Source organism: Pezoporus wallicus, unplaced genomic scaffold, assembly GCF_028554395.1.
Source record: "Pezoporus wallicus isolate ANWC-B61680 ecotype Strahan unplaced genomic scaffold, APGP_CSIRO_Pwel_v1 scaffold_11491, whole genome shotgun sequence".
NCBI classification, from domain to species: Eukaryota; Metazoa; Chordata; class Aves; order Psittaciformes; family Psittacidae; genus Pezoporus; species Pezoporus wallicus.
Window position 1 is genome coordinate 5604473 of NW_026642649.1, and position 27995 is coordinate 5632467.

Here is a 27995-nt window from a genome sequence, read left to right on the forward strand (position 1 = left end):
ACTCAGGCAGCGATGTCTGCACCCCCGGGAAGGCGCAAGGGAGCTGGGTCCTTGCTGAGGCGGTGGCGCGACGTGTGACGCCTCCGGGCCGCGCCCCGTGCCGCTGTCGGCGGGGCCGCTCACGATGATGCCTGGAGAGACCCCGCCGGCGGCGGGCGGGACGGCAGCGGCTGTGGCCTGCGCCAACTGCGGTCTGCTGCAGCAGGTACCGGCGGGCCGAGGGCCCCGGGCGCTGAGGGGGCGGCGGGCTGCTGGTGTCCACGGGCGGGTGGGCAGCGCCGAGTGCCGCAGTGACTGGGCTCTGGGAGAGGAGCAGCAGGGGCGAACTTTGGCTGGGCGATATGTAGGGAAGGGGCTGGTGTCTGCGGCGTGCCTTAGGGGGTCTGCGGGTGAGTCCCGCGGTGTATTCTCTTCAGTGCGCTTCGGTGCTGGGGGAGGGTGTTACCGTCTAAAGCAGCGTGAGCAGCACTGGTCAAGGGAGGGGATTCTCCTCGTCTGCTGCTCTCTGGGGAGACCCCCCCTGCAGTCCTGATCCAGCTCTGGGGCAGCAGCACAAGAGGGACGTGGAGCTGCTGGAGCAAGTCCAGGGGAGGCCACGGAGATGCTGCGAGGGCTGGAGCAGCTCTGCTCTGGAGCCAGGCTGAGAGAGCTGGGCTGGGTCAGCCTGAAGAAGAGAAAGTCCTTAAGGGGAAACCTTAGAGCAGCTTCAGTGCCTAAAAGGGCTACAGGAAACCTGGAGAGGGGCTTTGGACAAGGGCCTATAGGGACAGGACAAGGGAATGGCTTTAACCTGCCAGAGGGGAGACTGAGATGAGCTCTTAAGTGAAAACTCTTCCCTGTGAGGGTGCTGAGGTGCTGGCACAGGGTGCCCAGAGAAGCTGTGGCTGCCCCATCCCTGGCAGTGTTCAAGGCCAGGTTGGACACAGGGGCTTGGAGCAAGCTGCTCTATTGGAAGGTGTCCCTGCCTGTGGCAGGGGGTTGGAACTGGATGAGTTTTAAGGTCCTTTCCAACACAAACCATGTGTGATCTATGATCATTCACTTTCTTTCTTCAGTGCTCCCAAGCAACCATGCAATTTTATAGTATAACTCTTTGGGCAATGTTTGTTTCCTGTTTAAATGAGGGGAAGGCCTTGCTGAGAGTTCAGAGGGTGAAGGAGGTCTTCAGACAGAATGAATATAGACTGAGAATCTGGGACATAGGCAGATTCAGATGAGCTGGGTGCTGTTTATTGGTAATGTTCTGGCGAAGCTTAGTTTGATTTTGAGAGAAAAAGTCATGGGGACTTTAGTATGCAATGACTACAAAGTCTGAAGAGTGTTTATAGTAAAGCCTCATCTAAGTCTGCATGTTTTCTTGCAGAGCCTGCGTTCTCTGTATGTATTAGAATGTATTTATTGTGCGTTAACCTCTTCACTAAGAGAACTGAAGAAGAGGCGCATAACTGTGTTGTGTAGGACGTTAGCAATGGCTTTGGAGATTATTTACAATGTAAATAGTTCTGGGGTTTGAGGTGAAACTTTTTTACCAACTTGGAACTCTTCCTTACAGAATATAAACGAATATGTATCCGCATTAATTGCACTGAAGCAAAAAATGATTGATGGAGAGTAAGTACAATTGCACAAGTCTGTTTTCTTTTTGTTGCTCTTAAGTTCTTAAAGCAATTCAGTAAATATGTTTTGTGGAATGTAGATATTTGTTAATGCACGAAACTAAGCCCTCCTCAAAATGAAAGTAACCTCTTTGCAAAGAGGTCCTAAGTCTAGACTGTAAGTATTTTTTAATTTGTGCCCTAAAATGTGAGTAATTGTGGTAAAACAGGGCTATTTATAAGCTGTAATAGCTTATGTATGATTATGTATAATGGCAGAAGCATCTCTTTCAAGAGATGTGTTTCATCTGTTGTGAGGGATATAGTATGAGAACTAAAAGTCGAGCACATTTCAACAGAATTTAGTCTGAGCATTAAAGTGTGAAATGCTGTTGGGATTAAATATGACTATGAAAAGTGAGGCTAAGCATCAGTCAGAACAGTAAGGTTCCAAAATGCTTCTCATATTTTGCTCTCTCTTGTGGTTGCTTCCACTTCTTCCGAATAACCATGATTGTATGGAATAATACACTGAGATCTGTTACGTACGCCTCCATACTATGGTCTAATATCCTTGTTACAGCTCCTAATTGTAACATTTTACTTCTCATGTTCCCTTCCCCCAGGTGTCAGTCTGGCTTTAGCGAATCTAAATCCTAGTCCTGCATCCTGGTTTCCAAAAAGTATTTAAGAGAGCCCTTGCTGTCGTAGCTGGGACCCTTTTCTTCAAAGCACCCTCATTCTTTGTCCATAGATTCCTTTTGCTGCCTCCAAACTTCGTGTCCCTCTTCTCTCTGCCATTGTACATACACATTTCCTGTGGGAATTACCTCTCTTTTAACTACTTGCAGCTCGGCCCCTTTCTTTCTTGCCTTACTTGGTTACTCTCAACTGCTGTGAGAGAAAGTAATGCAGCCCCCTCTGTACTCGGGTAACTTCCACAGTGTTTCTCTTTCTTCTCTCTAAACCCATAGCATTTGAGGGAAGGAGAGAATAACTCTCCTTGGTGCTGCCCTGTGGCCCACTGTACACCTTGAACTGTACACCAGAGCAAGTGCTACCTTCTTATGGCTGCTAAGAGAGTAGTGTAAAGACTAAAGCTTTTTAGGGTTTTTTAAACTAATTTTCTTACATTTATGTGTTATTTCCTAGGAAAACATCCTATAAGTTTGAGAACTAGGATATTATTTTGTGAGTCTATGTATATTTTTTGATTGTATGTATTTTGTGTTCTTTACCTAGATAATGCTTTTTTGGTTGTTGGGGTTTTTCTTTAAAGCTGCAGGTAGTTAATGGCTACAAATTCATGTAATTGGCAGTTGGTTGGTTTCTGGTTTTGCTTTCTATTTTAAAGCAGCCTGGTTTCAGGTTTGAATAGCTTAATGAAACAGAAAAGTTATATTGACTACTGTCAAAAATGCAAGTCAATCTTTCCTTTTGCTTTATAGATAAATACAGAAGGTGTAAGGTATCGTAAAATATGATTGTCAAAATCAAGTGAGAAAATGACTAATATCTGCTTCTTTTTCCTTGCAGTCATTTGCTGACAGAGTATCAACAGAAATGCACTGATATCCTTTACTTCTTGTGTTCTTACAGAATTAGTATATCAACATTTCTTACAAGAGGGCTTGAGGTGTTTTATTTAAGGTTCAATTTAAGAGATCATGCTTCTAGTAGAAAACAGACTGAATAGGCTTTGTGAATAAAGTGGGGCTTTGGGATTATATCTATCCAATTAAGATCTGCCTCTGTCTAATATAAGACTTAATATTAACTATTGTCAATCTGTGTTGCTGAGTTCTGCAAGTCCTGTGTTTTATTGGTGGAAGTCTTTATTGGATACTTCCTTGCAAGAAGCGATTGGATTGAAATATATTTAGGGATGTTTGATAAACTGTTTTTTATTGTCTGCCTTAACAAGAGCTTACAGCTCCAGTTTGCTGAACGGTAAGTTTCATTTAAGCTATTTACTCAAGATGATATGTCCTCTGTGTCTTGGACAGTTTTAGGAGTCTGATATCATGTAACAGCAAGGTATAGGCTGAGATTTTAATACAGTTCTTTCTTTTACCGTGGTTCTTAGGCCATAGTTAGCAAAGATACTCTTGATGAGGAGAGAAATCTGTCCTCCTACAGTACCTGTGTGAAATTCTTTCTTGGCCCTGTTACATTAGGGTCTAAAGTCACAAAGGGGAGATGCAGAGCTCATCTTTTGGTGGTGGTTAAATGTAAGTGTATTTGTGGTGGCTGTATTTGTATGAAGCATTTTGTCTTAGAGTTGTGGCTGTATGCTCTTTACTTGATTATAGAGGAAGATGCAGCCTATAAACTTTAAGGACTGTGTCTTGCCTCCAGATCCAACAGTTGGACTCTGCTCTTATTTCACAGTGCTACCTATACAGGGGCACTTGTTCTGGCCCTTCAGTGTAGGTAGCTGGGCAGTACTCCAGTGGCACATGCCATCTGCTTGCATCAAGATTTAGCCTTAGTTTAATGTTTTAAAATTGGATCTTGGGTTGCCTTTGAATGTAAAACGTTGGATGGAAAAATGAAAACACTTGGACTCTTAAAAGCCTTTGGGTGTGTCTCACAACATTTTTCTTTAGGGGAAGGCAAAATACTCACACTTGCCTGAAGAGTCAGAACGTTGAGTTTGAAAGCACCCATGGGTTTTGGTAACTTCAGTTCTAATTACATTTTCCATTTCAGAGAGATCTCTGCTCTTCGTTGCCAAGTGGAGCAGATGCTACAGAAAATTCTGCCTCTGGAAAAGTGCCAGGAAGAGTTGGGTTCCTTGAAAGCTGAGTTAGAAGAGAAAAAGGTGACTTGTACTTTCTGTGTTGAAAGAAATGCATATATTTAATGCTTATCTTAATGGAACAGGCTTTAATGCACCCAGTTGTTATTTCCAGCTCATTGTGACAGGCAGTTCTGGCTTTAGGTGAAAGGAATGACATGACATCAGGTTTCAGATAGGCAAGAAGCTCTGTAGTTCCTATGATTTTTCATCAGATGATTTGCATTTTATTTCCTTATTTAGGAAGGAAGGAGATACATTCATATCCATCTGATGTTCTGTTCTGATCTTAGATTACTGAGCTCTATAACTTGCACTACTAAAAAGGTGCCAAGAGTCTGTGCAGAATAGAATTTTGCTTCTGTTACAATTTTGAACATGATTTTTCCATTATTAGTAACTTGAGTGTATTCCTAATTTCTTTCCCGTCTCTTATCTAAAACCTAGTCTGCATAATAAAAGATTTTGACTGTTCAAATCACCTCAAAATATGTATTTCCTAGACATAAACTATTATTTCTGCAAAAAATACCCCACCTTCTTCCTTGTTCTTTCATGCTGGTACAAGGTAGGATATTAACCTCTGTTTTATCACTGTGCCTAATTTTTCTTCAGTGTTAGAACTGGTTTTTGAATGCTGTTCCCTAAAAAAGCATTAGTAGCTGATGTCCTTATGGCCCTTTTTCCGAAAAAGCAGGGTTATGTGTGTTGTGTATGATAGTTGTGCTCTTGACTTCAGCTGTGAGCTCTTATCCAGATAGGTCTTGCAAGTACGTATTTAAAATATAGATACAGATTTATATGTTATAACTTATGCTTTTAAAGAAGAATAACCTGACTTTGCAGCTTACTTGTTTTCTCATTGAATACACCTTTTTAGCTATGCACTATATTCATTAGAATAGGTAAAGTTCTGCCATCTATTTTTGATGGCATATTTTAACTGCACTTTCTTTCTCCATAGAGTTCTCTCAAGATTTATCGTGAGAGTCAACTGGAATATGTTAAAATTAAAGAAGAAATAGTGAACAGTGATGCTGTGTGAGTGATGCTGCTTATTTTCACAACCTTTCATTCCCCCTCTTACTTCTTGCAGAGCTTGGTCTTGTACCTTACCTAGTAATACTTCACATTCTGCTAAAATTTCTATGCTTATAGAGAGAACGTTCTTCATGAGTGGTCAGTGAGCACTGGTAGCGTCTCTTTACCAGGACAGAGTTCTCTATTTACCACAAAAGTTTCTGGCACTTTGTGTTTCTGGGATATTGGGATTTAGCGGAAGGACAGCATAAAGTGTTTACTTTTTCTTTCAGTTATTTCCCGGTTGTGTGTATGTTTTACATATAAAGTAGGGTTGGGAATGCTGAGCTCAAAACTGTTCAGGATGCATCATTGTTTTGGTTTGGCTTTAGTAAACACCTGGATATTAGGAACAAAAAGCTGTGGGATGTGAGTGATGAGGCAGGTTATCTGTGATACCTCATTGCTTAGGTCTTACTGATTGTAAGCCAGGCTTAATTGTTTTAAGGAGTAAAACTAAGCTCTACAACTAAGCATTATGTCATAGAAGCCAGTTTTCTTGAGTTGTGTTTGTAACCCCCAGTTGTAGCTGAAGGTGTATTTATGTACCTGGATTAGTGGACAGACACTCTGAAGACCAAACTTTACCTCTGTAACAGATGCAGCTGTGTAAGAAGGTCAGCAACATGCCACTGATTTAAGATTTCAACTGCAGGGGCACATTGGTCTCACAGGTCCTGGGTGTAGGAAGCGTGTTTTCTCTGAAATAGGTAGATTTATTTGTTTTCCTGGGTTTTCATACAACGGAACTCTATGTGGAAATAATGTATTAATGCTTTCTTTTTTATAGGAGAAAGAAACTGGAAACAAAAGTGAAGAAACTTGAAGGTAACTTTCTACACTGTTACTGTGTTGTTGTCCTACTCCATTTCTTCATTCCTTTTTTTCCCAAAGAAGTAATTGCAACTTTCTAACTGAGGCCCCAAGCAGCAAGGCAGTTTAGTACTGTGGATGGTGCTCAGTCTCTGAATTATATTAGCCCTCCTGCAAAATGTTTTCAGTTGAGTATCTTGGGCACATGGTGTAAATGGAGTTGGAAGGAAACTTCTGATCATGAAAACCTCAAAGGATGGAGTCTCCCCAGCCTGTCCAGGCAACCTGATTCACTTCATGACTGTCTTCATGGTGAAAAAGCTTTTCCTGGTAGCCAGTTGGAAACTCTCTTGTTTCAACTTATAACTGATGTCTCTTATTCTCCTGCCATGCACCACTGAACAGTCTCATTCTGTCTTCTTGGTACCTCCTTGTAGGTGTAGGAAAACTGTTCTGAGATCCCTTCTAAGTTGTTTGATGTTTTTTCCTCTCAAGCTAACTAAATCGAGTTCAACAAGCCTGTTTTCATAGGGCATGTGCTCCAGCATTCTAATAACCTTGGCAGGATTCTTCTAGTCATGTTTATAATCATATTTAAGCATGTGGTGATCCTAATGTGTTTTCTGATTTTTAAATATTCTGGAAATTGGCTCTTGGTTGGTTGGTTTGGTTTTAAGTAGAGATAAAGCACTTGCCTCATGGCACTGGGTTTTTCTTGTTTTGTTAGCAGAGGGTAGATATGCATAAAGCATTCTGCTACTTAACTTCCTGTACTGTTAGCTGGCAAGGCAAATACATTCATTCATGGCACATTTACAGCTGTGCTTACCACGATTTAAAGTACAACGAGCTGAGTGACTTGTATCTTAGTGTTAGAAAGCCCCCAGGTCCCACTGTAAAGTACAGGCATTGGGTGTTTGTTTTGATAAGCATTTTGGAAATCCATTATGTGACAGCAAGGTTTTTATACTCTCTTGCCTCCAAAACCTCAAATTTTGGCAGAGCTAGAACAAAACACTGTGAGATAGGTTGCATTAGGTCCAATTTGAGTGACTAGCTTATCTGTTTTGTTCATTTCCATGTTTGTTAAATATCCCAGACCCTGTATTTTAACCTGGGATCTTTTGTCAGTCAGTCTGAAATTTTCCCATGGTTGTTTTTTCATCAGCCTACCACCTGAGATACCTTTTTAATGCTCTTTCTTTTGATATGCTTTGTTCTGTGACCTGATCTGATCAGCAGGCAGCTTCTGTCTCTCTTTTCTCTGCTGTCCATGTATAAATTGCCAAGCTGATGACTGAGTTGAAGATTGGATTTGATGATCTTAAAGGTCTTCTCTAACCTGGTTGATTCTGTGATTCTGATCTCTCAGGAGCTCTCTCAAGTATCTCTCTTACTTGAGGATTTCCCTAGGAACCTCACATTCAATCCTCACCTCCCTTGTCCTCTTTATTCCCACTCATCTGCAGTCTTACCAGGTGCTTGTCATTATACATTGAGATGAGGTACTGCTCTCTGTTTATTGATCTTGAGTGCTATCTACATGTTTCTTATGCAGTTGGCTCTGGATGTTTTCATCTTTGAACCAGAGCCCCCTTTTAAATAAGGGAATAAAATGCGCAGAAAACCCCATTGTGCCTCATTCTTAATTTTACTCTCTTTTTTCACTTGGTGTATATTATTCTACAGTACAGTATCATTACAGTATGACCCACTCTTCATGCTTGCAAGTCAGTGAGAAAAGTAATGAATGTATTTCAACAGTTTGGAGCACTAATTGTGCAGTGGAAGGTGACATAGTTGTATGCATCGGTTCTTGTCTTAATGAGCCAAAATATAACTTCAGTGTTTGTATTTCGCACTTTTTCCCTGATAATTTGATTTGCAAACTGGTGACCAATACTACTTAAATTTTTCTCTCTTTTCTTGTAGTTTCTAACTTAAATTTTCTTCCTCTTTCTTGAAGAGGCTGCAACAAAGCATACCCAGGACTTCAGACAACTGAAAACTGAGAAGAAAAGGCTTGAAAACGAGCTAAAGAAGGCACAAGTAAGACTCGGCTGGTCTTTTTGATGAAGCTGCTTTTATTAGTATTGCTGGAAGGAAAGAAGGAAGCAACTAGTAACAGAGATACTGAAATAGTACATTTGTTAGGGATATTGAGTAACTCACCATAGCAATTCACCTGAAGAGATAACTGAAGCTTTAAAGTGTTGATTTAGCTTTCATGCTAATTAAGAGTCGATGCTCTAAAAACCATGTGTGGCCTGAAAAGTCATTTTTTTTAATTTCAACAGGGAAAACTTGATGGTGTACTTAAAGAGAAGTGCAGAAAAGGTAAGTGTTTGCCTTTGACTGCCTTCAGATCTGTGTGTAGTATTGTGCCATTTGAACATTTCCTTTTTTCCCCCTCTCCTCTTTGTAACAGTGAAGCATGCGGAGACCCAGAGTTCAAGTGAAGGTCTTACAAAAGATATAGACAAAGGTAAGATGTTTTGCAAGACTGTTCTCTGTTGTGAGCCAACTGTTCTGAATTTATCGCAGCTCTTCTGGAGTTGCAGTTTTGGGAACAGAGGATACTGACAGAAAAGCTGTAGAATCATAGAATCAGCCAGGTTGGGAAAGCCCTTTAAACTCATCCAGTCCAACTGTTCCCCAGCACTGCCAAGGCCACCACTAACTCATGGCACTGAGGCCTTGTCTCCACGCTGTGTGAACACTTGCAGGGACGGTGACTGCAGCCCTGCCCTGGGCAGCCTGGTCCAATGCCTGAGCACCCTCTGGGGAAGGAATTGTTCCTCAGCTCCATCTAAACCTGCCCTGGTGCAGCTTGAGGCCGTTTCCTCTTGTCCTGTCCCTTGTTCCTTGGGAGCAGAGACCGACCCCACCTCACTACAACTTCCTGCCAGGCAGTTGTAGGGAGTGAATGTAGATGTAGAGAGCAGATGTGGTTGATACAAGCATTTAACACTGATGGAGGATTGATGTAATAGGTGACTATTTTCAGTTCTGCAGTAAGGAAAATACTTGATTCACTAAAATGGCTAGTCTATTTCTTGTATCTGTAAAGTCAGTTGATGTGTAATTATAAACCAGAATCCAAACACTGAGAAAAAGACAAGCAATTCCATTGTCTTTGGAGCTTATTGAAATCAGAAAGGAAGGATGCAAAGCAAAAGACACTAAAATTTCTGTGTGAGGCTCTGTAAATCAAATAGCAATCCAGGATGTATAGCTGTTTCTTATCCTATTGGCTTTTTCCCCTAGTGATCTAAAATATTTGCTACAGATTATCTGGATCTAACTGTAATGGAGCAAGCTCCTTCTAAACTCGCTCTAAAGTACAGAGGCCAAACTTAAAGCAAATTTATTTGTTGCATTTTTTTTGCAGTCTTCTAAAATACTTGGTTTTAGTATTTCAGTATTTAAAATAATTGTTTAAAGATTCTGAACACAATTTTCAGGTAAAAGAAGAACTTCCCTGTTCTATTTCTTGCTTTGCAGTATTTGCATATAAAATTTCTTGCCAAAATTAGACTTCTCTGAAAAAGGTACATCTTGTCAGTTCTTGGGTGTCTTGGCATACTCTTCCTGCCTTTTGGATTGTACTGAACTGGTACCCAATCTCATCCTTTAATTTTTAATGATTACAAAATGCTAAAATTAAGGTCTGAGCTCTAATATGAGCTTGAAATAGCAGCAAGGCTTTATGAGTAATGAGGACTTGTTAGTGTTCATAGCTGTCATGCAGAACTTGGCAAGTTTCCCTCTGATGTGCTGAGGTTATTTTAATACATCTCTCTATGAAGTAGTAGCAGTTTGCTGTGGCTTTTGACTTACGGAATTGGCACAAACCTGGTAGTCTCAGTTCCTGATTGCTGGATCTGATGATAGTTTTGGCATAAGTAGGTGAGGTGCGTGAGTATTTTGTTGAGGTTTTGATCCAGTTCTCGCTCTTCACCTGCCCTTCTGGTTCTGGAACAAGGTGGTTTGGCATCACCCAGCAATGGTTCTGTTAGGACTCCAGATGACGTTGTGGCCTAATAATTAATTCAGCTACATTTAATGTGTTGTTACTCCATGGTAAGATTAAGATGAGTTACTGAGTGGGCATAAAGAATGTGATATAAATACTTTCTTCCTGAAAGATCTGCATCCCCATTTATGTTCATGTCACCTGGGTTGTTTTAGAAAGCTGTTTAATTTCACTAATGCTACATTCAAGTCTGCTTTTACATTTTACTCTGGGGACTGCTACAACTTTTTTGCCACCCTTACTATAGGAAGGAAAAGCTAAAGCCTTCTGCAACTGTTCCTTCAGTCCACTGCATGGCTATGGTCAGTACAGGACCCATTCCCTCAGTGGCATCTAGCATTCCTCTTTCCTGAAGCCAAAATGCCCCTATGTCCTTTATCTTCATTTTTGTTGTGGGTATTTTGCTGTAGGCATGTCTGTGTGAAAATAAGCACAAATTCTGAGCTCGGTGTCCTCAATTTATAAACATATGTATTTCAACAGAAAAAATAAAGCTCTTGTTAGAAGAACTCTGGCGGTGCATTGACAGTGCAACAGGAAAAAGAAGGATGCAGGAAAATGGCCCTGTCTTGGGTGAGATGGCATGCAAAGTCTTGAAACCTTCTTGAAGTTGTCTCATTTTCTGACCAAAAATTGATACATTCTTTCAGCTTCTATTCAGGATAAGGTATGGCCTGAAAAAAGGAGGCTAACTGGTACAGAAGGTGGGTTCCAGTAAATGAATTTATCAATACGCAAGTGCCTTAATGTAGTCTTACTGGGTTATCATCAGGCTGGGTGGTGTCTGCGTAACACTTTTTGACAGGCTTAAATACTTGGTGTTTGCCTGGTCAAGTGTGATTAGAATATTGGGAAGTAATTGCAAATATGACTTTGAACAGCCAAGTAAAGTGGAATGTTCTGTTGTGATCTGCTTTTGCAATTGAGAAATCAGATTCTTTTACTGTCACCTGCTTTGACTGTTTCTAAGCAGTCAAAACTCACCTCTCATGTTTATTCCTTAATTAATATGTCACTATCAACTCTGCAGTATATAATGGGAGTTATGGGCTGCAAGTACTCTTTCCAGTATGAAACACAAGGTAACATAGTTGGATTGGAAAATGTAAGAAGCTGTTACAGCCATTTTCTTAATTCAAATCTGCCTGAATAGTAATAAATGACAATGCATTAGTTTTCATATTTGTGATACAGAGAAATAAAATGTATTATTTGGTGATAGCTTTCATTTTGTAACAGTGTAATAATAAAACAATAATGTGAGTAGTTATCCATATGCATGTTCACAGCAAATGTGAAATGCTTTAACTTCACATAATGGTGTCATTTTCCTTCTTATATGGTTATGATGCTTTCATTTTTCTTTTATTTTCTCTACCACTTTGTTTTTCTGTAATTCAGGCTGTAGAGATACTGTCTGGGATAAGTATCCTGCCTTAGTAAGAGCTTTGAGGGTGAACTGTTATCCTGTCTCCCCACCCTGTTAAGTCTACTAGTACAGATCCCGATGAATCTAGTTCAGACTGTGTTGCAGTGGAATCTTTCTTCTAGAATAGCTGTAAAACTGGTATAGTTGACATTATCTTGCTTTGTCTTAGTGGTTCAAACTCCTTTGTGCATAGATGTGTTGTGGGGTTTGTAAGAGTACAGCTTTAAGTCACATCATTAAAGACAAAATCTTGTATGATTAGACTCAGTATTGAAATTTAAAGAACAAACACTTCAAAAGCCTATGCCTGTTGCATCATAAAACTAGGAATATAGCTAAGAATTCCCTAACTGTGTTTGTGGCAGGGTGTAATTGTAACTGGCCTGCAAGCTGGCTCGAAGCTGCAGGTTACTTTAAGCTGAGAATTGCAGCCTGAGCAGGGAATGTCACTGAATGCTTGTCCTGCTTTTCCTGAACATCAGTTACTGGGCTAAAACGGAAATAAACCATTGAGCAGTATGGCCCTTCAGTCCTGTCCAGTATGGTTCTTCCTGATAAGAAAAATTGAGAAGAATCATCTTAATGATCCAAGTCAGAAGTTAGTTTAGGAGGGAGCTCTTTGCACATACATACAGCTTTCTCATGAAGAAAGAACTGGTTGTGGATAACAGCATCTGAATTCTGTAGGGAAAGTATTTCTGAAAGTGACATTAAGTGCTTCTTATTACTGATCTATGGGAACATCACTTGAAAAGATGCTAATGCATTCTTATTACTATCATGTATTATCTCTATAGAGAAAAGTGGGAGGGGAAAAAATTCTTAACAATCTTCTTGTGTCTTAGAAACTGTGCAAATCCACCAAAAGATCAGGAAATGCGATGGGAAAATGCTGTCTTGGTGTTCTTCACTGGAAAGTCCTGGCAAGCAAACTCCTGTAACAGCCATGAACCTTCAAGTGAGTACTGAGCCTTTTGGAGGTGACTGCATTGAGAACAGGACTACTGAAGAATGTCTGCACAGTGGTGAGGGTAAAACTGAAGATGTGATGATACAGACAGATGGGGCACACAGCAGTTCAGACTTCTCTGATCAGGAGCAAAAGGGCCCAGGTGGAAATTTGATGGATATATTGGATTGGGTCAGGCCTCTCCCTGCTCTGCTTTCTCCAGTGCAGTTTTCACCACCACCACCAGAGGTGAGTTTCAGGATGTGTCTTACTTGGAACTAACTTGGTTGTGTAATTACTGCAAAAATGATTTGATATTCCTGGGCTTTTTTATTTTTTGAGTATCAGTATTAGTTACTCATGCACTGGAAGAGCCTCTGTATGAGTGTTTAGATCCATATGGATAGTTCTTACCTTCTAGCATACTGCATGTGGAAGGGGATAAACCATACTTTTCAGAAGTACATGTAAAACAAAGTCACACTTGTCTCAACTGCTGTCATTTCCAGTGTTGCAGACTTACAGTCCCAACTCCTGTTGGGTGTAAGTGTGGTTTCCATGGCAAAATTCCATAGCTTGAAAGTCAAGGGGAACCTGTTCAACTGTTGTTTTCCAGTAATCTTAGAATGCAAGTAGGTAGGTAAAGATGTCTCTGACTTTTTGGAGTGGTACTGCCCATTTGATATGAAGAATGGTGATGGAGAAGGATGTAGTTCTGTTGATCAGCTTTAATCTCTCAAAATCACTGCATGGCAGGGCCACCAGTGTATTTGTTTAGAAAAGCAGATCTTAAAGCTGGTACCAGGCTTTGGAATATTAACTTTGTTTTTTTTATTAAAGGATGCATTGTTTGGAGAAGACACAGGTTCCAGTGATGACGAAGTTGATTGCAGTGCTTCTGCAGCTGAGGATATTTTACAAGAAGATCGAGTTCATCCTCAGAGTTGTAATGCATTGAGCTTCAATGAGGAGTGTAACAGTCAGAGCAAATCATGTGAGCATGGTCCTGATGCAGAAGTCTCCCAAAACCTGAGTTGGAATGAAAATAATGTTCATATCAGTCCAAAGATGTCAAGCAGAGAGGAGGGGGATGCTGAAACAAAGCAAGCTGAAGGTGCTACTTTAATTACAAACATGAAAACTAACGATGATTGTTTGGAGGAGAAATCTGAGAACATGGAAGCTGAAAAGAGAGAACTAACTGAAGTAACAGCACATGAACTGGAAGCCATCAGAGAACAGAAAGGAGATAGTGAGGACATGCACTGTGAAGAGCAAGGTTCTTCAGCTGGTTTTATGTTACAGAGTTTCAAGCCTCAGAATAAGATGGAAAAATGTAGTGAGGTAAAGCAAACAGAGGAGAATGTAACCTTAATCAGAGCTGTTGTTGACGAGGGTGCATGTGAAGAGCCTGGTGAATTAATGAAAGGAGAAAGAGATGGATTATCAGGAGAGATAGGAGCTCCCAGGGTAGTATGTGTTCCTCAAAATGTGCCTCACGTGCCATCTGAGGAGTGCATTGTGCTTCAAAGAGAAGATTCTGAGGAGAAATCTGATGTGTTGATACAGAATGAAGTGGTGGAAAATGAATCAAAAAATGTAATCAAAGTAACTAATATGGCAAGTGATGTAGGGGAAAATACAGAAGAAGTGAAAAATGGAGCAGAAGTACCAGCTGCAATACAGATGAAAGGACCCTGTGCAGAGGCAAATAGTGAGACAGAGCTCTCTGAAAATGTAGTGTTTGATTCCAGTAGTTCAAAATCCTTCTGTGCAGCAGAGTGTCCTAAAGACCTGATGATACAGCGTGATGGGGAGGGAATAATTATAGAGACTGAGGCAGATACTGGAGCTGATGAGATCTCTGTACACTTTGAGTGCTCTGAAATAAAACACGACAGTGAAGAGATACTGGAAAGACAGTGTGTGCAAGCAGTAAAAGATGAAGCAGACAGAGAATGTGATCCAGAGACTCTTAAAGTCTCCGGATGTTGCTTACCTGTATCTCCTGTTGAAGGAATTGGAAACGTATTGTCTATGGATGACACGGACAAACATGTAGGTATGGAGGGGACTGCTTTGTCAGCCTTTCCAAAAGATGAGCAGCTCAAAACTGAAGACAGGAATAGAACCAGACCTGAGACTACTGCACTAGCCATGGAATCTAACAGAGAAAGCATTCCAGAAACAGCTGAATCATCAGAGCTACTCCACAGAGCAGAAAATGGGAAATCAGTGCATATGAAGGAGGGGGGATATTTAAAAGGCAAACCACACCAGGAAGATGATGGTAGGAATTTATCAGAAGGGAAGTCAGAGTTGGGAAGTACACTTGCACTGTCAAGCACAGCATGTGTTACTGGGGCTGAAAGCAGTGTAGCCAAGCATGAATCCTCTGTGTTAGATTTTCCAGAAATACAAGGTGAAATAAACCAACCTGAAAACCTGTGTAGTGCATTAGAACACGGGTTGTCCAAAACACAAAACTCTGGAGTGTTTGAATCTCAAGACACTGAAGTCAAAGTTAGTCCAGAAGATTTTGGAGAGGGAAGCGGTGAGCTGTTAGAAAGAGTGGATACCACTGAATCTGTTTTAGCAAAAAGTAATCTTCCTTCTGAGGCACAGTTTGCAAAACCTCTGAATCGGTTCTTGGGAACTGAAAATGTTAAATGTGATGACATCAAAGGGGAAATAAACAAACAAAGCAAGGAGCTGGTGTCTTCCAGTTCATTTAACTGGGAAGGGAATGTTGTGAAGACAAATAATGTTTCAGAGATAATCTGCCAGCCTGCTTCAGAAATGGACTTTAATAGTGGCTTGGCTTTGTCTGCTGAGATGGGCTGTATAAATGCTGAAGAAACAGATGCTCCTGTGCAAGTGGGAGCTGGCTTGGGATCCACAGTGCCTCTTGATCTCAGTTTCAATCTTCAGCAAGTTGAGAGTTTTGTTGAAACTAATGTGACAGAAATGGCTGCTGCTTCTTCCCATACATGGGAAAACAGAGGAGAGAAAAATCGTGTTATGGACAGTGCGTGTAAGTGTTCTTCAGAGAGCTTGGAAGAGAGTGCAGAGATCCTATCTGCTGAAAAAAACATCATGTGCAAAGAACTGGGCTGCCTTGAGAGGGTATACATACACCAAAATGAAATGAAAATACCAGATGAGAAGGAACAGACAGTAGATAAAGAACCTCCTGCCCCTGTTAAATCGCAGCTCCTGCGCGCAGACTCTTCTGATAAGACTACTTTTCCTCCTCAGAAGTTTGATTGTCAAGAATCAGGATGCAGGACTTCTACACTGGAGGTTACAACAGATCCTTCTAGAGCTGGTTCAGTAACAGCGCGAGGGGAAAGCAAAGAACTGAATAGTTTTGAGGCATGTGGGGAAAATGCCATAAAAATGTCTAAACCTGATTTTGATGGGCCAGAACAGAGCAATGAATCTGAAGGGAAAGACTGTTCTGTACAGAAACACAGAGATGTGAAATGTTCTGAATGTGTTCCCATGGTCAGAGAGGAACCCAGAGCTTCCAGGAGGCTTGCAGAGTGTGCTCTGGAAACCAGTGATGAGACTGTTGACACCGACTGCCAAGGATCTGAACTTCATTCAGCAATGCACCCAGGAAGCCCTGTGACAGTTGGAGAGCTAACAGCAGACACTGTGGTGGATATGGATACACACTGTGAAACAAACAGCTCTCCAGATACCTCAAATGAGTTGTCAATTGTGGCTGGGGAGGGTAATCCTAAAGACTTAGCCTTCTGGACAAAAGAGTCTGTATTGGTAACCTTTGACAGTGCTGAGGGTGCCAGTGAATGTGTGGTAGATTCTAACAGAGCTGAATGCATCAGTGACAGTGAGGGAGGCCTGTTAAAAACTGGGACATTGAAAGAAAGCCCTGTGATGCCAAATGCTTCACAAAATGGATTACCAGTATCCCAGGCGTTAAGCAGATTCTCAGAAATGGTAAAAACCAGTGGATTAAATACAAGAATGTTAGCACTTGGCAATTTCTTGGAAGAAAATGATGCTGAAAAATGTCAGCCAAAGGTAGAGCAAAATCTACTACACAGTGTTGATATGGGGGTCTCAGTGTCTGAAGAATATAATCGTAGTCAGACTTCCAGTTCTTGCAGCACAGGAGAAAACAACACTGATGTTATCCTAAATGGTAGCAGTAGAAGAAATACATTTGTCAAGTCTCTTCCAGATCCAGCCCTGTGTGATGTAGAGTGCAATTGTCACAAAGTTAGGCAGCCTTCTGAGCCACAAAACCCGGTATTTGAGAAGCCATGTATGCTAAAGTCAGAATCTTGTGTGGGTGATGCTCTCAAAAAGAGAAACAGGTTGAAGTGTAAAGAGCAAGAACCATCTGAAGTCTTGACTGCTTCAACCAAGGCAGCTACCCAAGCCATGTGTGCCAAGGTATCAAAGAGGCTGTCTCAAGGTAAAAGGAAAACAAAGACTCTCAAAGTCACTCAGGCAGTTCTTGCAAATGCTGATACTTCTGTGCCAAAAAAATGCTCACCCGAGACTATAAATAAAATTAGGCAAGAGATAGGTCCTCCTCTGCCCCCCTTGCTCCTGCCTTTGATGGATACTCCTCCAAAAGCCACTTGTACTGTGTCCCCAGCAATGTCTTCTACTGGTCGATCCTCTTTGCTTTCCCCTCTTGATGACCTGATATCGCCGTTGCGTGAAACTCCCATTCCTCCTCTCATGTCTCCGTTAACAGATACGCCACCAGTAAAATCTGCTCTTTTGTTTTCTCCTCCCTCACCCTCAGAAATGGCATTAGGCAGAAGGATTCGCTCCTCACCCCTGAAATTCTGTACTTCCATTCCAAAGCATGCGCTTCCAGTCCCAGGAAGGTTTCCTCTGTTGGCAGCTGATAGTGCTGCTCCAGCTCCCCCTCAGGAGAACTCAGTGAAAATACTGGACACCATGTACCCAGAGCTGTCTGCAAGGGCAAGGACACTAAACATCCTCAAAGGCAACATACACCTTAACCGATGTGCTTTTTCAGACAGCCAAAGTTTGCCGGGACCTGTGGCTCAAATTGGTGGGTTCAAAGCAATTGCATCTACATCAACTGCTTTTGTTAAAACTGGGGGCAATTTGAAGTTCAACAGTAGCAAAGACCAAGAGAAAGATGGGCAAAATCAGCAGCTGTTCTCAAGCTCATCAAATCATCTTGGAAAACGGACCCTATTGCCAGTATCTATGCCAAGAAGCGCGAAGAGACTGAGGCTGGACAGTGAACCACCAAAGCTGGAGCCCGATGATATTGCTGCTATAGGAAACACTAAAGATACAACCTCTGGAACGCAGGAGGCTTTCCATGAGAAAAACTCTGAAACCAGTGACTCGGTGCATGGTTCCAGCTCAGAAGCATCACTACCACTAAAGAAAGCTGTTGATACTGACTGTCAGAAAGTTTCTTTGGCATTGAAGAGAATTGCCGAGTCCTGTTTTGACTTGTTACCAGTTATTAAAGGTCATGTGTATGTTGGCAATATCTCAAAGATTCCAGTAATGAGAGATGAAGAGAAAGAAATCGTCTATGAATTTGGTGTAAAAAACAAGGTAAGTAGCATGGTTCTTGTGTTTTAATAATGATTTCTGTGCAGATGAAAAGGTTATAAGCATGTAATACTTGAATTCTCAATTTTCAGGCAATCTGCAGGGGCAAAGTGTAGTCTTGAAAGGTTACCAGACATCTAAACTCGTAAAACTTAAGAAAACATACAACCTCACAAGAAATTACCGTTCAGAGGTGTCCAAGGTGCAAAACTGCATTTGTAAATGCATTTGCTCTTCTGATGCATGCATGAACCACTTTGGTTTTGCAGCATTTTTTGTAGTGGATAGCATTAACAATTGTAAAAGGAGTTCCTCTAGAAGTGTGAGCTTCAATTACCTATATACTGCAGTATATATACAATAGTGGCACGCTTTCATTCCATCTTTATTATTCTACGTCACATTGCTCAAATGAATTTCAGTGGAAAAACCTTTCATTGGTTTGTGTCTCAGAACTTGCTTAGCATCAGTGTTTAAAAAAATTCACTTTAAATGCCATCTTTCTCATAGGTAATTTGTGCTCTGCACCAGAGCAATTCACCAAGTGATGCTTGGCAGCGTTCTGCCCTGTTTCAATTCTTGAATGTAATTAAGTTCTCCACAGAAGCTGCTACCAACTTCTCAGGTCATCTTTGTTAGGAGTTGCCCAATCTGGTAACTTCATAGAAGCAAGGCTGCAACAGCTTTATGTTTCCAGGTCCAGCCTGTAGCAAGGCTGAGTACGTATTCCTAATAGGCACACGTGGACACTATATGTGCCTAATGTTGTTCCCTTCTCTGGTTGATCAGGATTGAAAACCTGTTAGTGGAAAATACATACATATACACATATATATATATATGTATATATATGTACACACATACACACATACAGACAGTATGGATCCCTCCAGTAGCTAACAGTTAGACACTCGGTATACCCGGTAGGTGACTTCTGTTCTCCCCTCTTATCTCATGATCTGACAGACTTTACAGACGCAGAAGTACACACACATCCCTTCAGTAGCTGGTCCAGACATACAGTCTTGCCTGCATCTGACCCTCAGACCCCTGGTCTTTCAGGTAGCTGGCTTGGACCTTCTGGTTCCTCGGGAAGCCAACGCTCAGACTGCCTGGTGTCTGCAGCTACCCACTGCAAACCTGTGGCCTCTCCAGCACCTGGCCCCTGAGCCTCTCGTTCTGCTCCCCAGTTCTAGCTGCCCCACTAAAAGTCCTATAGTAAGTCTTGCACAATCCCAGTGTTATCCTTCCTTACATCTTGCACTGAGTTCCACAACAATAACACCCCTTCTCCACCTCCTGCAGTGTGTAAGGGATGTGTAAGGGATCTGGGGAGAGACTCTGCTGTTGATTAAATACTAAGTCTCACATCTGGACAATGTTCTCTGGGAGTAGCCAAGTCACGGTGCTTCATTAGGTTGTTGGGGTTCCTCTACCTCTCATTATTCCTCTCCTCACTTTTTGTTTAAGGAAGATAGCTTTTAGTCACATAACTAAACAATTTAAACAGTAGTAGTCCCATTCTGCATCTGTTTAAGGCATGTTTATTCTGGGAAGTTGCTCCTCACTCTTTTTTCTTCTGCTGGTCACATCTGATGTACTTTTCTGCTTTCTTATATGTATGCAAACAGTGTTCTTGCAAGTAAGATAGTACTTCTTTTTACTTGTCATACCACTGTAATGGTATCAAATATTCTCAAGTATATAACAGTCAAACAATCTTTTTTGTGCCTTACAGCAGTTAGCAGAGTCCTTGCTGCATGCTATTCTCAATAAACTCAAGGCTCAGAAGAATGCCACAAATTACAGTTTCAATCAGGCTCTGTGTCGAGTCTATACAGGAATTTGTCGACAGTTGGGAGACCTGGAAAGAGCTCGCCTTTTCTGCTATAGCCTGCTTAAAGAAGGTGTAGTATGGCACAGTGCTCTTGTATCTTCCATATGCTGTGTGTCTTTGTATGGTCTTCTCTTTTTCTGGGTAACATCCAAACTTCAGTAGCTACCTGCAGATTTCTGTTGAATGATTTTCTGTTGTATACTTTGAATTGAATAAATTCCTGTAGCGGTGGTTCTATGGTTTTATTGTTGCTACCATAGAATGGGTTGGGTTGGAAGGAGCCTTAAAGCTCATCCAGTTTCATCTGTATTTTTTGAGTGTGAACAGCTGTAAACACATCTCAAGGGTTGATTTGTTTTGTTTGATTTGATTACAATGTATTCATTTTGGGGTTTTCTCTTTCATGTAGTTTCACATATTAATTCCCATCAGAACTACAGCAACACAAGTGTGAGCTATGTGCCAGCTACACAGTTGCCAAGTTGACTATAAACAGCCAGTACTACCTCATTAAGACTTGCATCATCTCTTCTCTTGACTCCTTGTCCATCCTTTTTTTGATCTGTTCTCCTTTCAGGTTTTTTCCCCCTAAAAAAGAGTGAAATTACAAGGGGAGGATGGCTTAAGGGGAGGATTTTTTTTCTTGGGTATTCTTTCCTTATTTAATCTCAGACTGAGATGTACCAGTATGACTCCCCTTCCCTGAGCTGCAGTTGTTACATGCCTTCTGTGCCTCTTTTCCTGGTTAACTTCCTAAAGGATGTAATAGCTTTTAATGCCTGAGTATAATAGGGTTTTGTTTTTAAATGCTAACAACTTACTTTGTTCTCTCTTTTTATTTCCCCTTAGACTTTCCAGACTCAGAGAAATTGATTTTATTTATCACAAATGTATGGTCTGACATATTCATCTTCCAAAGTGCAATTAGCAAAGCTATGCAATTAGTTCTCAGGCAGAGGGCAAGCAAGGAGATGCTGACCTGCTTGAGTGCTTATCTCAGCTGGGAACAGGTAACATCTGCTTTCACTGTCAGTATCTGTCTGCATTGGTTGTACTTTAATCCACTCAAGCAGCTTACTTCTGATGAAGGGTATGAAGGTACCCTATGAATCTGCCATGGAGTCTGTACAACTGCACAGCTGATGTTGCTTCAGGGCTTTTCCTGTGGTTGTCTACACCCTACTAGAACACAATACTTGTTCTCGTTTTCCATATTAAATACTAATTTCTCTATTAAACATTAAAAGTAAAGATTGTTTTTAAACTTTGACCAGAGTGTTCTTGGTCTAGGGAATTCTGTCACTCTGAACTGTGGCTTTGATATTCCTTGAGGTGGTTTTCTTTGTTTTGTTGGAGGGTTTTTTTAGTATGTATCTGGCTTGTCTCTCTTTCCTTGTTCTCTGTGTAATAGGTAATTATTTATCACAGCTAATTTCACAATGAGCCTATCTCTTTTTACTTATGATCCTTCTGTAGAGAAAAGACTAAATACCCATTTATCATCAGACAAAATCACCCAACAAATTTTATAAGTAGTTGGCATGATCAGTACAAAACTGTAGTGATGGCGAAAGAAGGATGAGTAATGTCAAGGACCAAAGGACTTCTGAGATTTGGCTTCAAGTCTCTGAGCCTGTTGCCAAATAATGTAATTGGTCAGTTTTCATCAGGCACATATTGCCATCCTGGAAGGGGTGTTGCAAAGAGGAAAAATCGCAACACATTTGGTATCAGTAGAAGCAAATTTCTATCATGCAGAGGTGCTCTAGCCAGAGGTACTTTGTGTCTGGAGGAAGAGTTTATGTAACAGGCTTCTTTGCTTGAAGGCCAGGGCCCCAGTAGTTTTGAAAACCTCCTATTAATGCCAAGCTTGCTTTGTGGAAGTGCTGTAGTTCTGTAAGTATCAAGTGAACAAAATAATCTTGACTGATAACTCATCTATTCCCTATCATAACATGCTGCTCCACAACTGCCCTGGGTGTGGCAGTTAGGCTTACTGCTGTCAGCACAGCTTTTAGGTGGTGTACCCACTGAAAAAAGCATGATGATTTGGGGTTTTTTTTAGATCTAAAACCAGCCCTGGATTTAATCTGGTACCACTGGAATTACAGCCCCTGTAAACCTCCTGACTTGGTGCAGGTTTACAGTGGGGCATGAATTTGTGTATGTTTCCTTTTTGATTAAATTACAGCTGCGGTGTAGCGTTAAGCTCTGCTATTCAGAGTTATGCTGTACTGTAGTCCGCGTTTAGCAAAGAATGTGTATTCTCTGTTCTATTAGGTTGCAGCTTTCGATCTCATGCCAATAAAGATGCACACAAGTATCTCTCAGTAGATGTTCCTGAAAAACCTAATTCGGTGTATTTGCACTCCCTGCCTTTATGAATGTCTATGAAATATGAAAGCAGCAATATCCGGGGAGAAGTTCCTCAGATGACATCATGCTATCTGTAGTATTTTTTTACTTAGGTGGAAATAAGGGACAAATTTCAAGTGGATTGTGATCGGCGATCTGTTATACACATAATTTCATGAAAAGGTTATTCTACTTAGGAAAGTAAAGCTCATGTGGAATGGGTATTCATTTCTTGGTCTAAGTATGCCATTTTAGTGACTTGCAGTGCTGCAGAACTTGCCAATGCTATGAGCTTTTGTACTGAGCATGTTTATGTGATAAACGTAAGACTTTTTCCTTACTAATTCAGATACTCAGAAGATGCTTGTTTTTAAATTTTCTTGCTTGTGTTATCTACTGAATTAGAACTGATTCACATGGCACGTTTTAGTAGTTATTACTACCTTAACTACTGAATATTGGTGCTTGGAAATTAGCTCTTAATGAACAATAAACAGTAACAAATCCCAGCATCAGCAAATCATTTTAAAACCCCAAAACATCCCCAAATTGAAGGAGGAGTGAAGAGAGTGGGTGTGTAGGGTTTTGGGGTTTTGTTGTCTGGGTTTTTATTCCCCTTAAACTCTCCTTTTAGAAAAAGCATCAAGAAAAATACCAGTTACTTGATTTTGGTTTATGCACTGGTTTTGTTTGTGGTAAGTCAAACCCAAAGTTGAATTTATGGTATAAAGATGCTGTGGACAGTTAGAATCAAATCTATGTAAAGAGTTTGGTTCTGGGTTGGTGACTTTTCATGCATTAAGATAATCACCTTCTAAAATTCCAGAGTTCCTCTTTAGATGCTGGGATTATGGTCTCAAACCTGCTTTTAGAAATGCAGTCATGTCCAAAAGTAGAATTTCAACCAAGTGAGCAATATGGAGAAGATCTGAGTGAAGATGCTTGGCAGTACATATTTGCTGTTGATCTACTTTGCTCTCACTTGAAGTGGGACTGGACACATGACAATGTTATAAGGTATTGTGGCAAGCAGCTCTTTCGGATGTTTTCCTGTGTAGGATTTTTGTGGTTGGCTTGGTGGTGGGCTTTTTTTTCCCCCCAAATTTGAGACATTGACTTAGCTTTTCACATAATATTGCATAGGTATTTAAAAATGAGCGTGGTTTAATCTGATGAAACCTAGACTCCTCGTTTGTGTTCCTTGTTTTAAGATGGAACGAGTGATCAATGAGGAAATGGTATTGGTACAAGAAATTAACCCTGTTTGAACCATTTGAATATTAAGAATTGTTTCTAAAATAGCTACCAGTGGACAATTGGGAAAGATTCTGAGATGGATTTTTTGTCAACGAAATAAAATGATTGACTGTCTTCCTCTAAACTTAATGGTTGAATTCTCTTCCCCCTCCCCCCCTCCCCCCCCAAGAAAATGAGGGTGGAACTTTGCATGTGTTACATGAAATGTAACCATAGCCATTAGCATACTATCCTGATTTCAGTCTCATTTTAATTCTAAAATCCTTGTCATGCTTAGATTCAATGTCTTAAATATTCTTTGAATCCTGTAATGCAGTGCATGGACTGCCACCATACTTAACTTGGTTTGAAACACTTCATTTTTATACCAACACTGATATTTGATACCTACACTGATCTGACAGCCCCTTGTTTTCCATGTAAAGGTTCCACAACCCAGCAGAATCTCCAGAGATACGGCATTTGTTTAATTCTAGCATAATATAATCACTGAGTTTAAAATAAATGTAAATAGCTCAGAATCATCAAGTTTTTTATACACGTTCCATGCTTTCAAGTAGTAAAGAAGTTATTTTTACTGAGAGACTTTTAAAATTAATACAAATTCGCTTCAGTGAAAGGTATTACAGTTTAACTAAAGCCATACAGAGTTGATTGTGTGGAGCTGGGCTGGTAATCGGTAACTAGGTCTATTAGCATCATTTTGAGGATCAGAAAAGCCTTCTCTCGGGTCCTTTCAGGTTTAAAAACAAGCATCAGATCCTACCTGTAACATGCGAACTGTGATTTTTTCAGTCATACAGAAAGCTCACATAACATCTTAGCATAACGATTGAAAGTAACGCAACTTCAGATATATATATGAAGTCAATAGAGTAAGTTCTTGACTTGAGGTAGTGATCAGGTGTTGCAGGGAAATGAATACAAGATGAACAGGAATGCAATTCAGAACAGGAATGATTCCCTCAGAAAGTTAGCTTTGATTCTTTGGGTTTAAAACCTTTAAATAACTCATATTTGTGGATACTTGGAATATTTTGAATTCCCCAAGAATATGAATTAAAAATGCAACTGGAGCTTTGGAAATAGATGGTAAACAGAAGAACCGTTTGCATTCATTATTGTATGAATATAGGGATGCTGGGGAGGGACTCTTCATTAGGGACTGTAGTGATAGGACAAGGGGTAACGGGTTCAAACTTAAACAGGGGAAGTTTAGATTGGATATAAGGAGGAAATTCTTTCCTGTTAGGGTGGTGAGGCACTGGAATGGGTTGCCCAGGGAGGTTGTGAATGCTCCATCCCTGGCAGTGTTCAAGGCCAGGTTGGATGAGGCCTTGGGTGATATGATTTAGCGTGAGGTGTCCCTGCCCATGGCAGGGGGGTTGGAACTAGGTGATCTTAAGGTCCTTTCCAACCCAAACTGTTCTATGAATATTGTGCTGCCCCTTCATGCAGTGTCAGATTACCAGATTCACTTACCTTTCACAGCAAAGTGCTTTGGCCTTCTATGGATAAATGGATAAAGAAGAGAAAGGGGCCTGAAACCACTCAGTCCATTTCTGACAGTGTTACAGCACTGATCCTCAGGCTAATTGGTAAGTAATCTAAATTCTTGGTTGCGCATCTGCTTTGTGTAAGTATGTCTTTTGCAAGTGTCAGCCTGCCTCAAAAGTGACTTGAAGTATTTGGACTTTTTATTTTTATCTTGATTTTAATTTTTTTTTCACATTTTTCAACAATTTTCACCTTAAAAACAGTTTACAATCCCATGCAGATATTTTCTGTTTGTCAGCCTGTGCAAAGCAGGTACTTAAGTTTCTCTGATGTTACTTTCATTACAAAATAACAAATACCGATATGTTCTATGTTTTTAAAATGAAATTGTAACTACATATGCTTTATAGCAGAGTGCATAATATAAGGGTTTGTTTGCAACATAATATGTCTTCTTGCAATTGTAAGTTAGATTCATTTATTTGGGATCTAGATGGCATTCAGGTAAATAGATAAACTTTGGGCTGCAATAGGTGTTTGCTGTATATAGGCTATATAATATTGTTTGTCAAAGAGAAACTGCATTCCTTGAGTTTTACACTTACAAATTGTAAACCTGTAGGAGTTCAAGCTGATGGAAAATGCCTTGGGGTCTTTAGTCACAAAAGGAACAGGACAGCTGTTGTTCCCAAGACACCATGGTAACAGGAGTGAATAATTTTTGTCATTGAAATTTGAATTTTCTGTTGATACTTCAACAATACATCAATCTAAAAATTAGGAGGTTGACTGAATATCAGGCACATAGTAACCTTTCTTTTTTCTTTCAGGTCGATTGGGCCAGATAGGTTTGAAGGAAGGATATCTTGCTGCAGTGAAGAATATTAGTTCTGTAATTGGACTGTTTGTACAGCAGGCAAAAGAGGAAGGTAATGTTTATTTAGCAGAGCTTCAGTGTAACATCTGCAGTGTGAAGCTTTGCCAGTGTAAACAAGGACACGCAGAGATTGAGACACGAATGCCAAAGCAGCTTGCTTGTGCAGTTGTATGTTAGTGCATAACAGGACAAACAGCTCTCAGTTTGAATCCCTTTCCCTTCTGAAGTTAATGAAACATGTATGCTCATAATGAAACATGTTGCCTTTTGTTTAACACCATGAGCAAATCTGACATAGTTTCAACCACCTTGGAATTACACTGCTTCATGTAACAGCATATAAACTGCCTCAGAGAACTTTAAAGAGTTATCAAATTTGTTACCTGAGCAGCTCATGCAGAAGCTTGCTCTTAGCAAGATTGTTGTGTTGAGAAAGGATAACAAGAGAGTCAGAATTCCTGAGTGAGACAAAGCAGGGCAATTAGGGCAGCAGAGATCTATATTGCTGAGTTATTCCAGAGGTTAAGCACATTTTGCAGTGAAGCAGTGGTTGATGTTAGGGAGTTGTTTTGAACCACTTGTATAGCTTTTCTTCCTTGCAGTCTCAGGTTCTTCCAAGTGGTAAATGTCTGTTTCACACTGTGTAAATCTGACTTTTATGAAAAGTTGATCACCCTTAACTAGAGTAAAATCACTAGATGTGAGCATCTGTTATGCCCTTTGAATACTGAAAACCTGCTGAATTCAGAAAACTGGAAATTGCTAGTATGAAATGAGGTGTTAAGGTATTTGTGTGCAGGTTGTCATCTTACTGCTTTCTGGATTTAAGCATCCCAATTGTTGATGTGTTTTAATTCCAGTTCTTGAACTCATCTATAGGTTCACGTTTCCCAGGAACATTAATTGCGTATCAAAGTTTCTATAAACTTGATTTGTGTTAACTTTTTGCAGGTGTTCCCTGGGGTGTGCAGCTGGCAGCCATATATTCACTGTGTGACTTGGCTTCAAGCAACCCAGAAGGTATTGTTGAGGCCATCCACGCTTGGAGAGCAACAGTTCTTAACAACATCCCTTTTGCTGTCACGAGTAGCATAGCTAAAATCACTTCTCTGTGTAAAATGGAGCTAAACTAAAGTCTAGGGAAGCGGACTGAACTAAAGGAAGAAGTGCCTTATTTTACTAAGTAGTTGGTCCCAGTTAAAAACAGTATGTGCTGTGGTTCTTTCTTATTATGATTGTTTTAACAGAATGTCTGATCACACAAAGCAAACTCAAGTATTTTATTTGGGTTTTCTGTTTGAGGGGTGTACAAAAAATAGGTAAAAACACTTGCTTTTCCTAATAACTGATCAGTAATCTGAGAACCAGTGTGTCTCCAGCTCCTGAGATACATCTGGTTTGATATCAATAACGATTACTAATAGTTTGCTATTTTACTTCCATCAGTTTGGAGCATGGGATGTTTGATGCAACAGAAGATTGAGCCTGGCTTGAAAATCTGGCTCTGTCATTTTGTATTATATTTATAAAGTAACTGATAGCAGAACTTTGCCCAGATTCTGCTTTGTTTTGCTTGAGTAGCCTCATAAGCTTAATTTAAAATACTTGTGTAAGAAAGATAGGAATTGACTTTTTGTGTAACAATCATGTATAGAGTAACAGAGATACTAAATCTCTGAACCTGTATATATGGTATTCTGATAATGTGTCTCACATTTGATATTGTTCCACTTGGGGAATTTTGTGTATGTAAATAGAAAGTTGGCTCAACAAAAGTTCACATTTCTAACGATCGCTTCACTACACCCTGTGGTTTTGTACCTTTCGTAATAAAAGAAGCAAACACCATTGTGTTCCCGTTGGCCTTTTTAAACTGCCCAGAACGAA

At 40.5% G+C, this 27995-nt stretch overlaps 1 protein-coding gene across 1 annotated transcript; it reads left to right on the plus strand.

Annotated features, from left to right (window-relative positions):
* ICE1 (interactor of little elongation complex ELL subunit 1) lies at positions 1-27956 on the plus strand. The gene is made up of 19 exons (XM_057431639.1): positions 1-205; positions 1553-1611; positions 3132-3545; positions 4308-4419; positions 5360-5436; positions 6266-6303; positions 8255-8337; positions 8586-8625; positions 8717-8773; positions 10808-10897; positions 10975-11028; positions 12599-12951; positions 13543-18288; positions 20024-20192; positions 20972-21132; positions 23304-23494; positions 25226-25332; positions 26062-26160; positions 27060-27956. The coding sequence occupies exons 3-19, from the start codon at positions 3481-3483 to the stop codon at positions 27239-27241; spliced, it is 6624 nt and encodes a 2207-aa protein (XP_057287622.1). The 5' UTR covers positions 1-205; positions 1553-1611; positions 3132-3480; the 3' UTR covers positions 27242-27956.
* Positions 27957-27995: the final 39 nt, after the last annotated feature.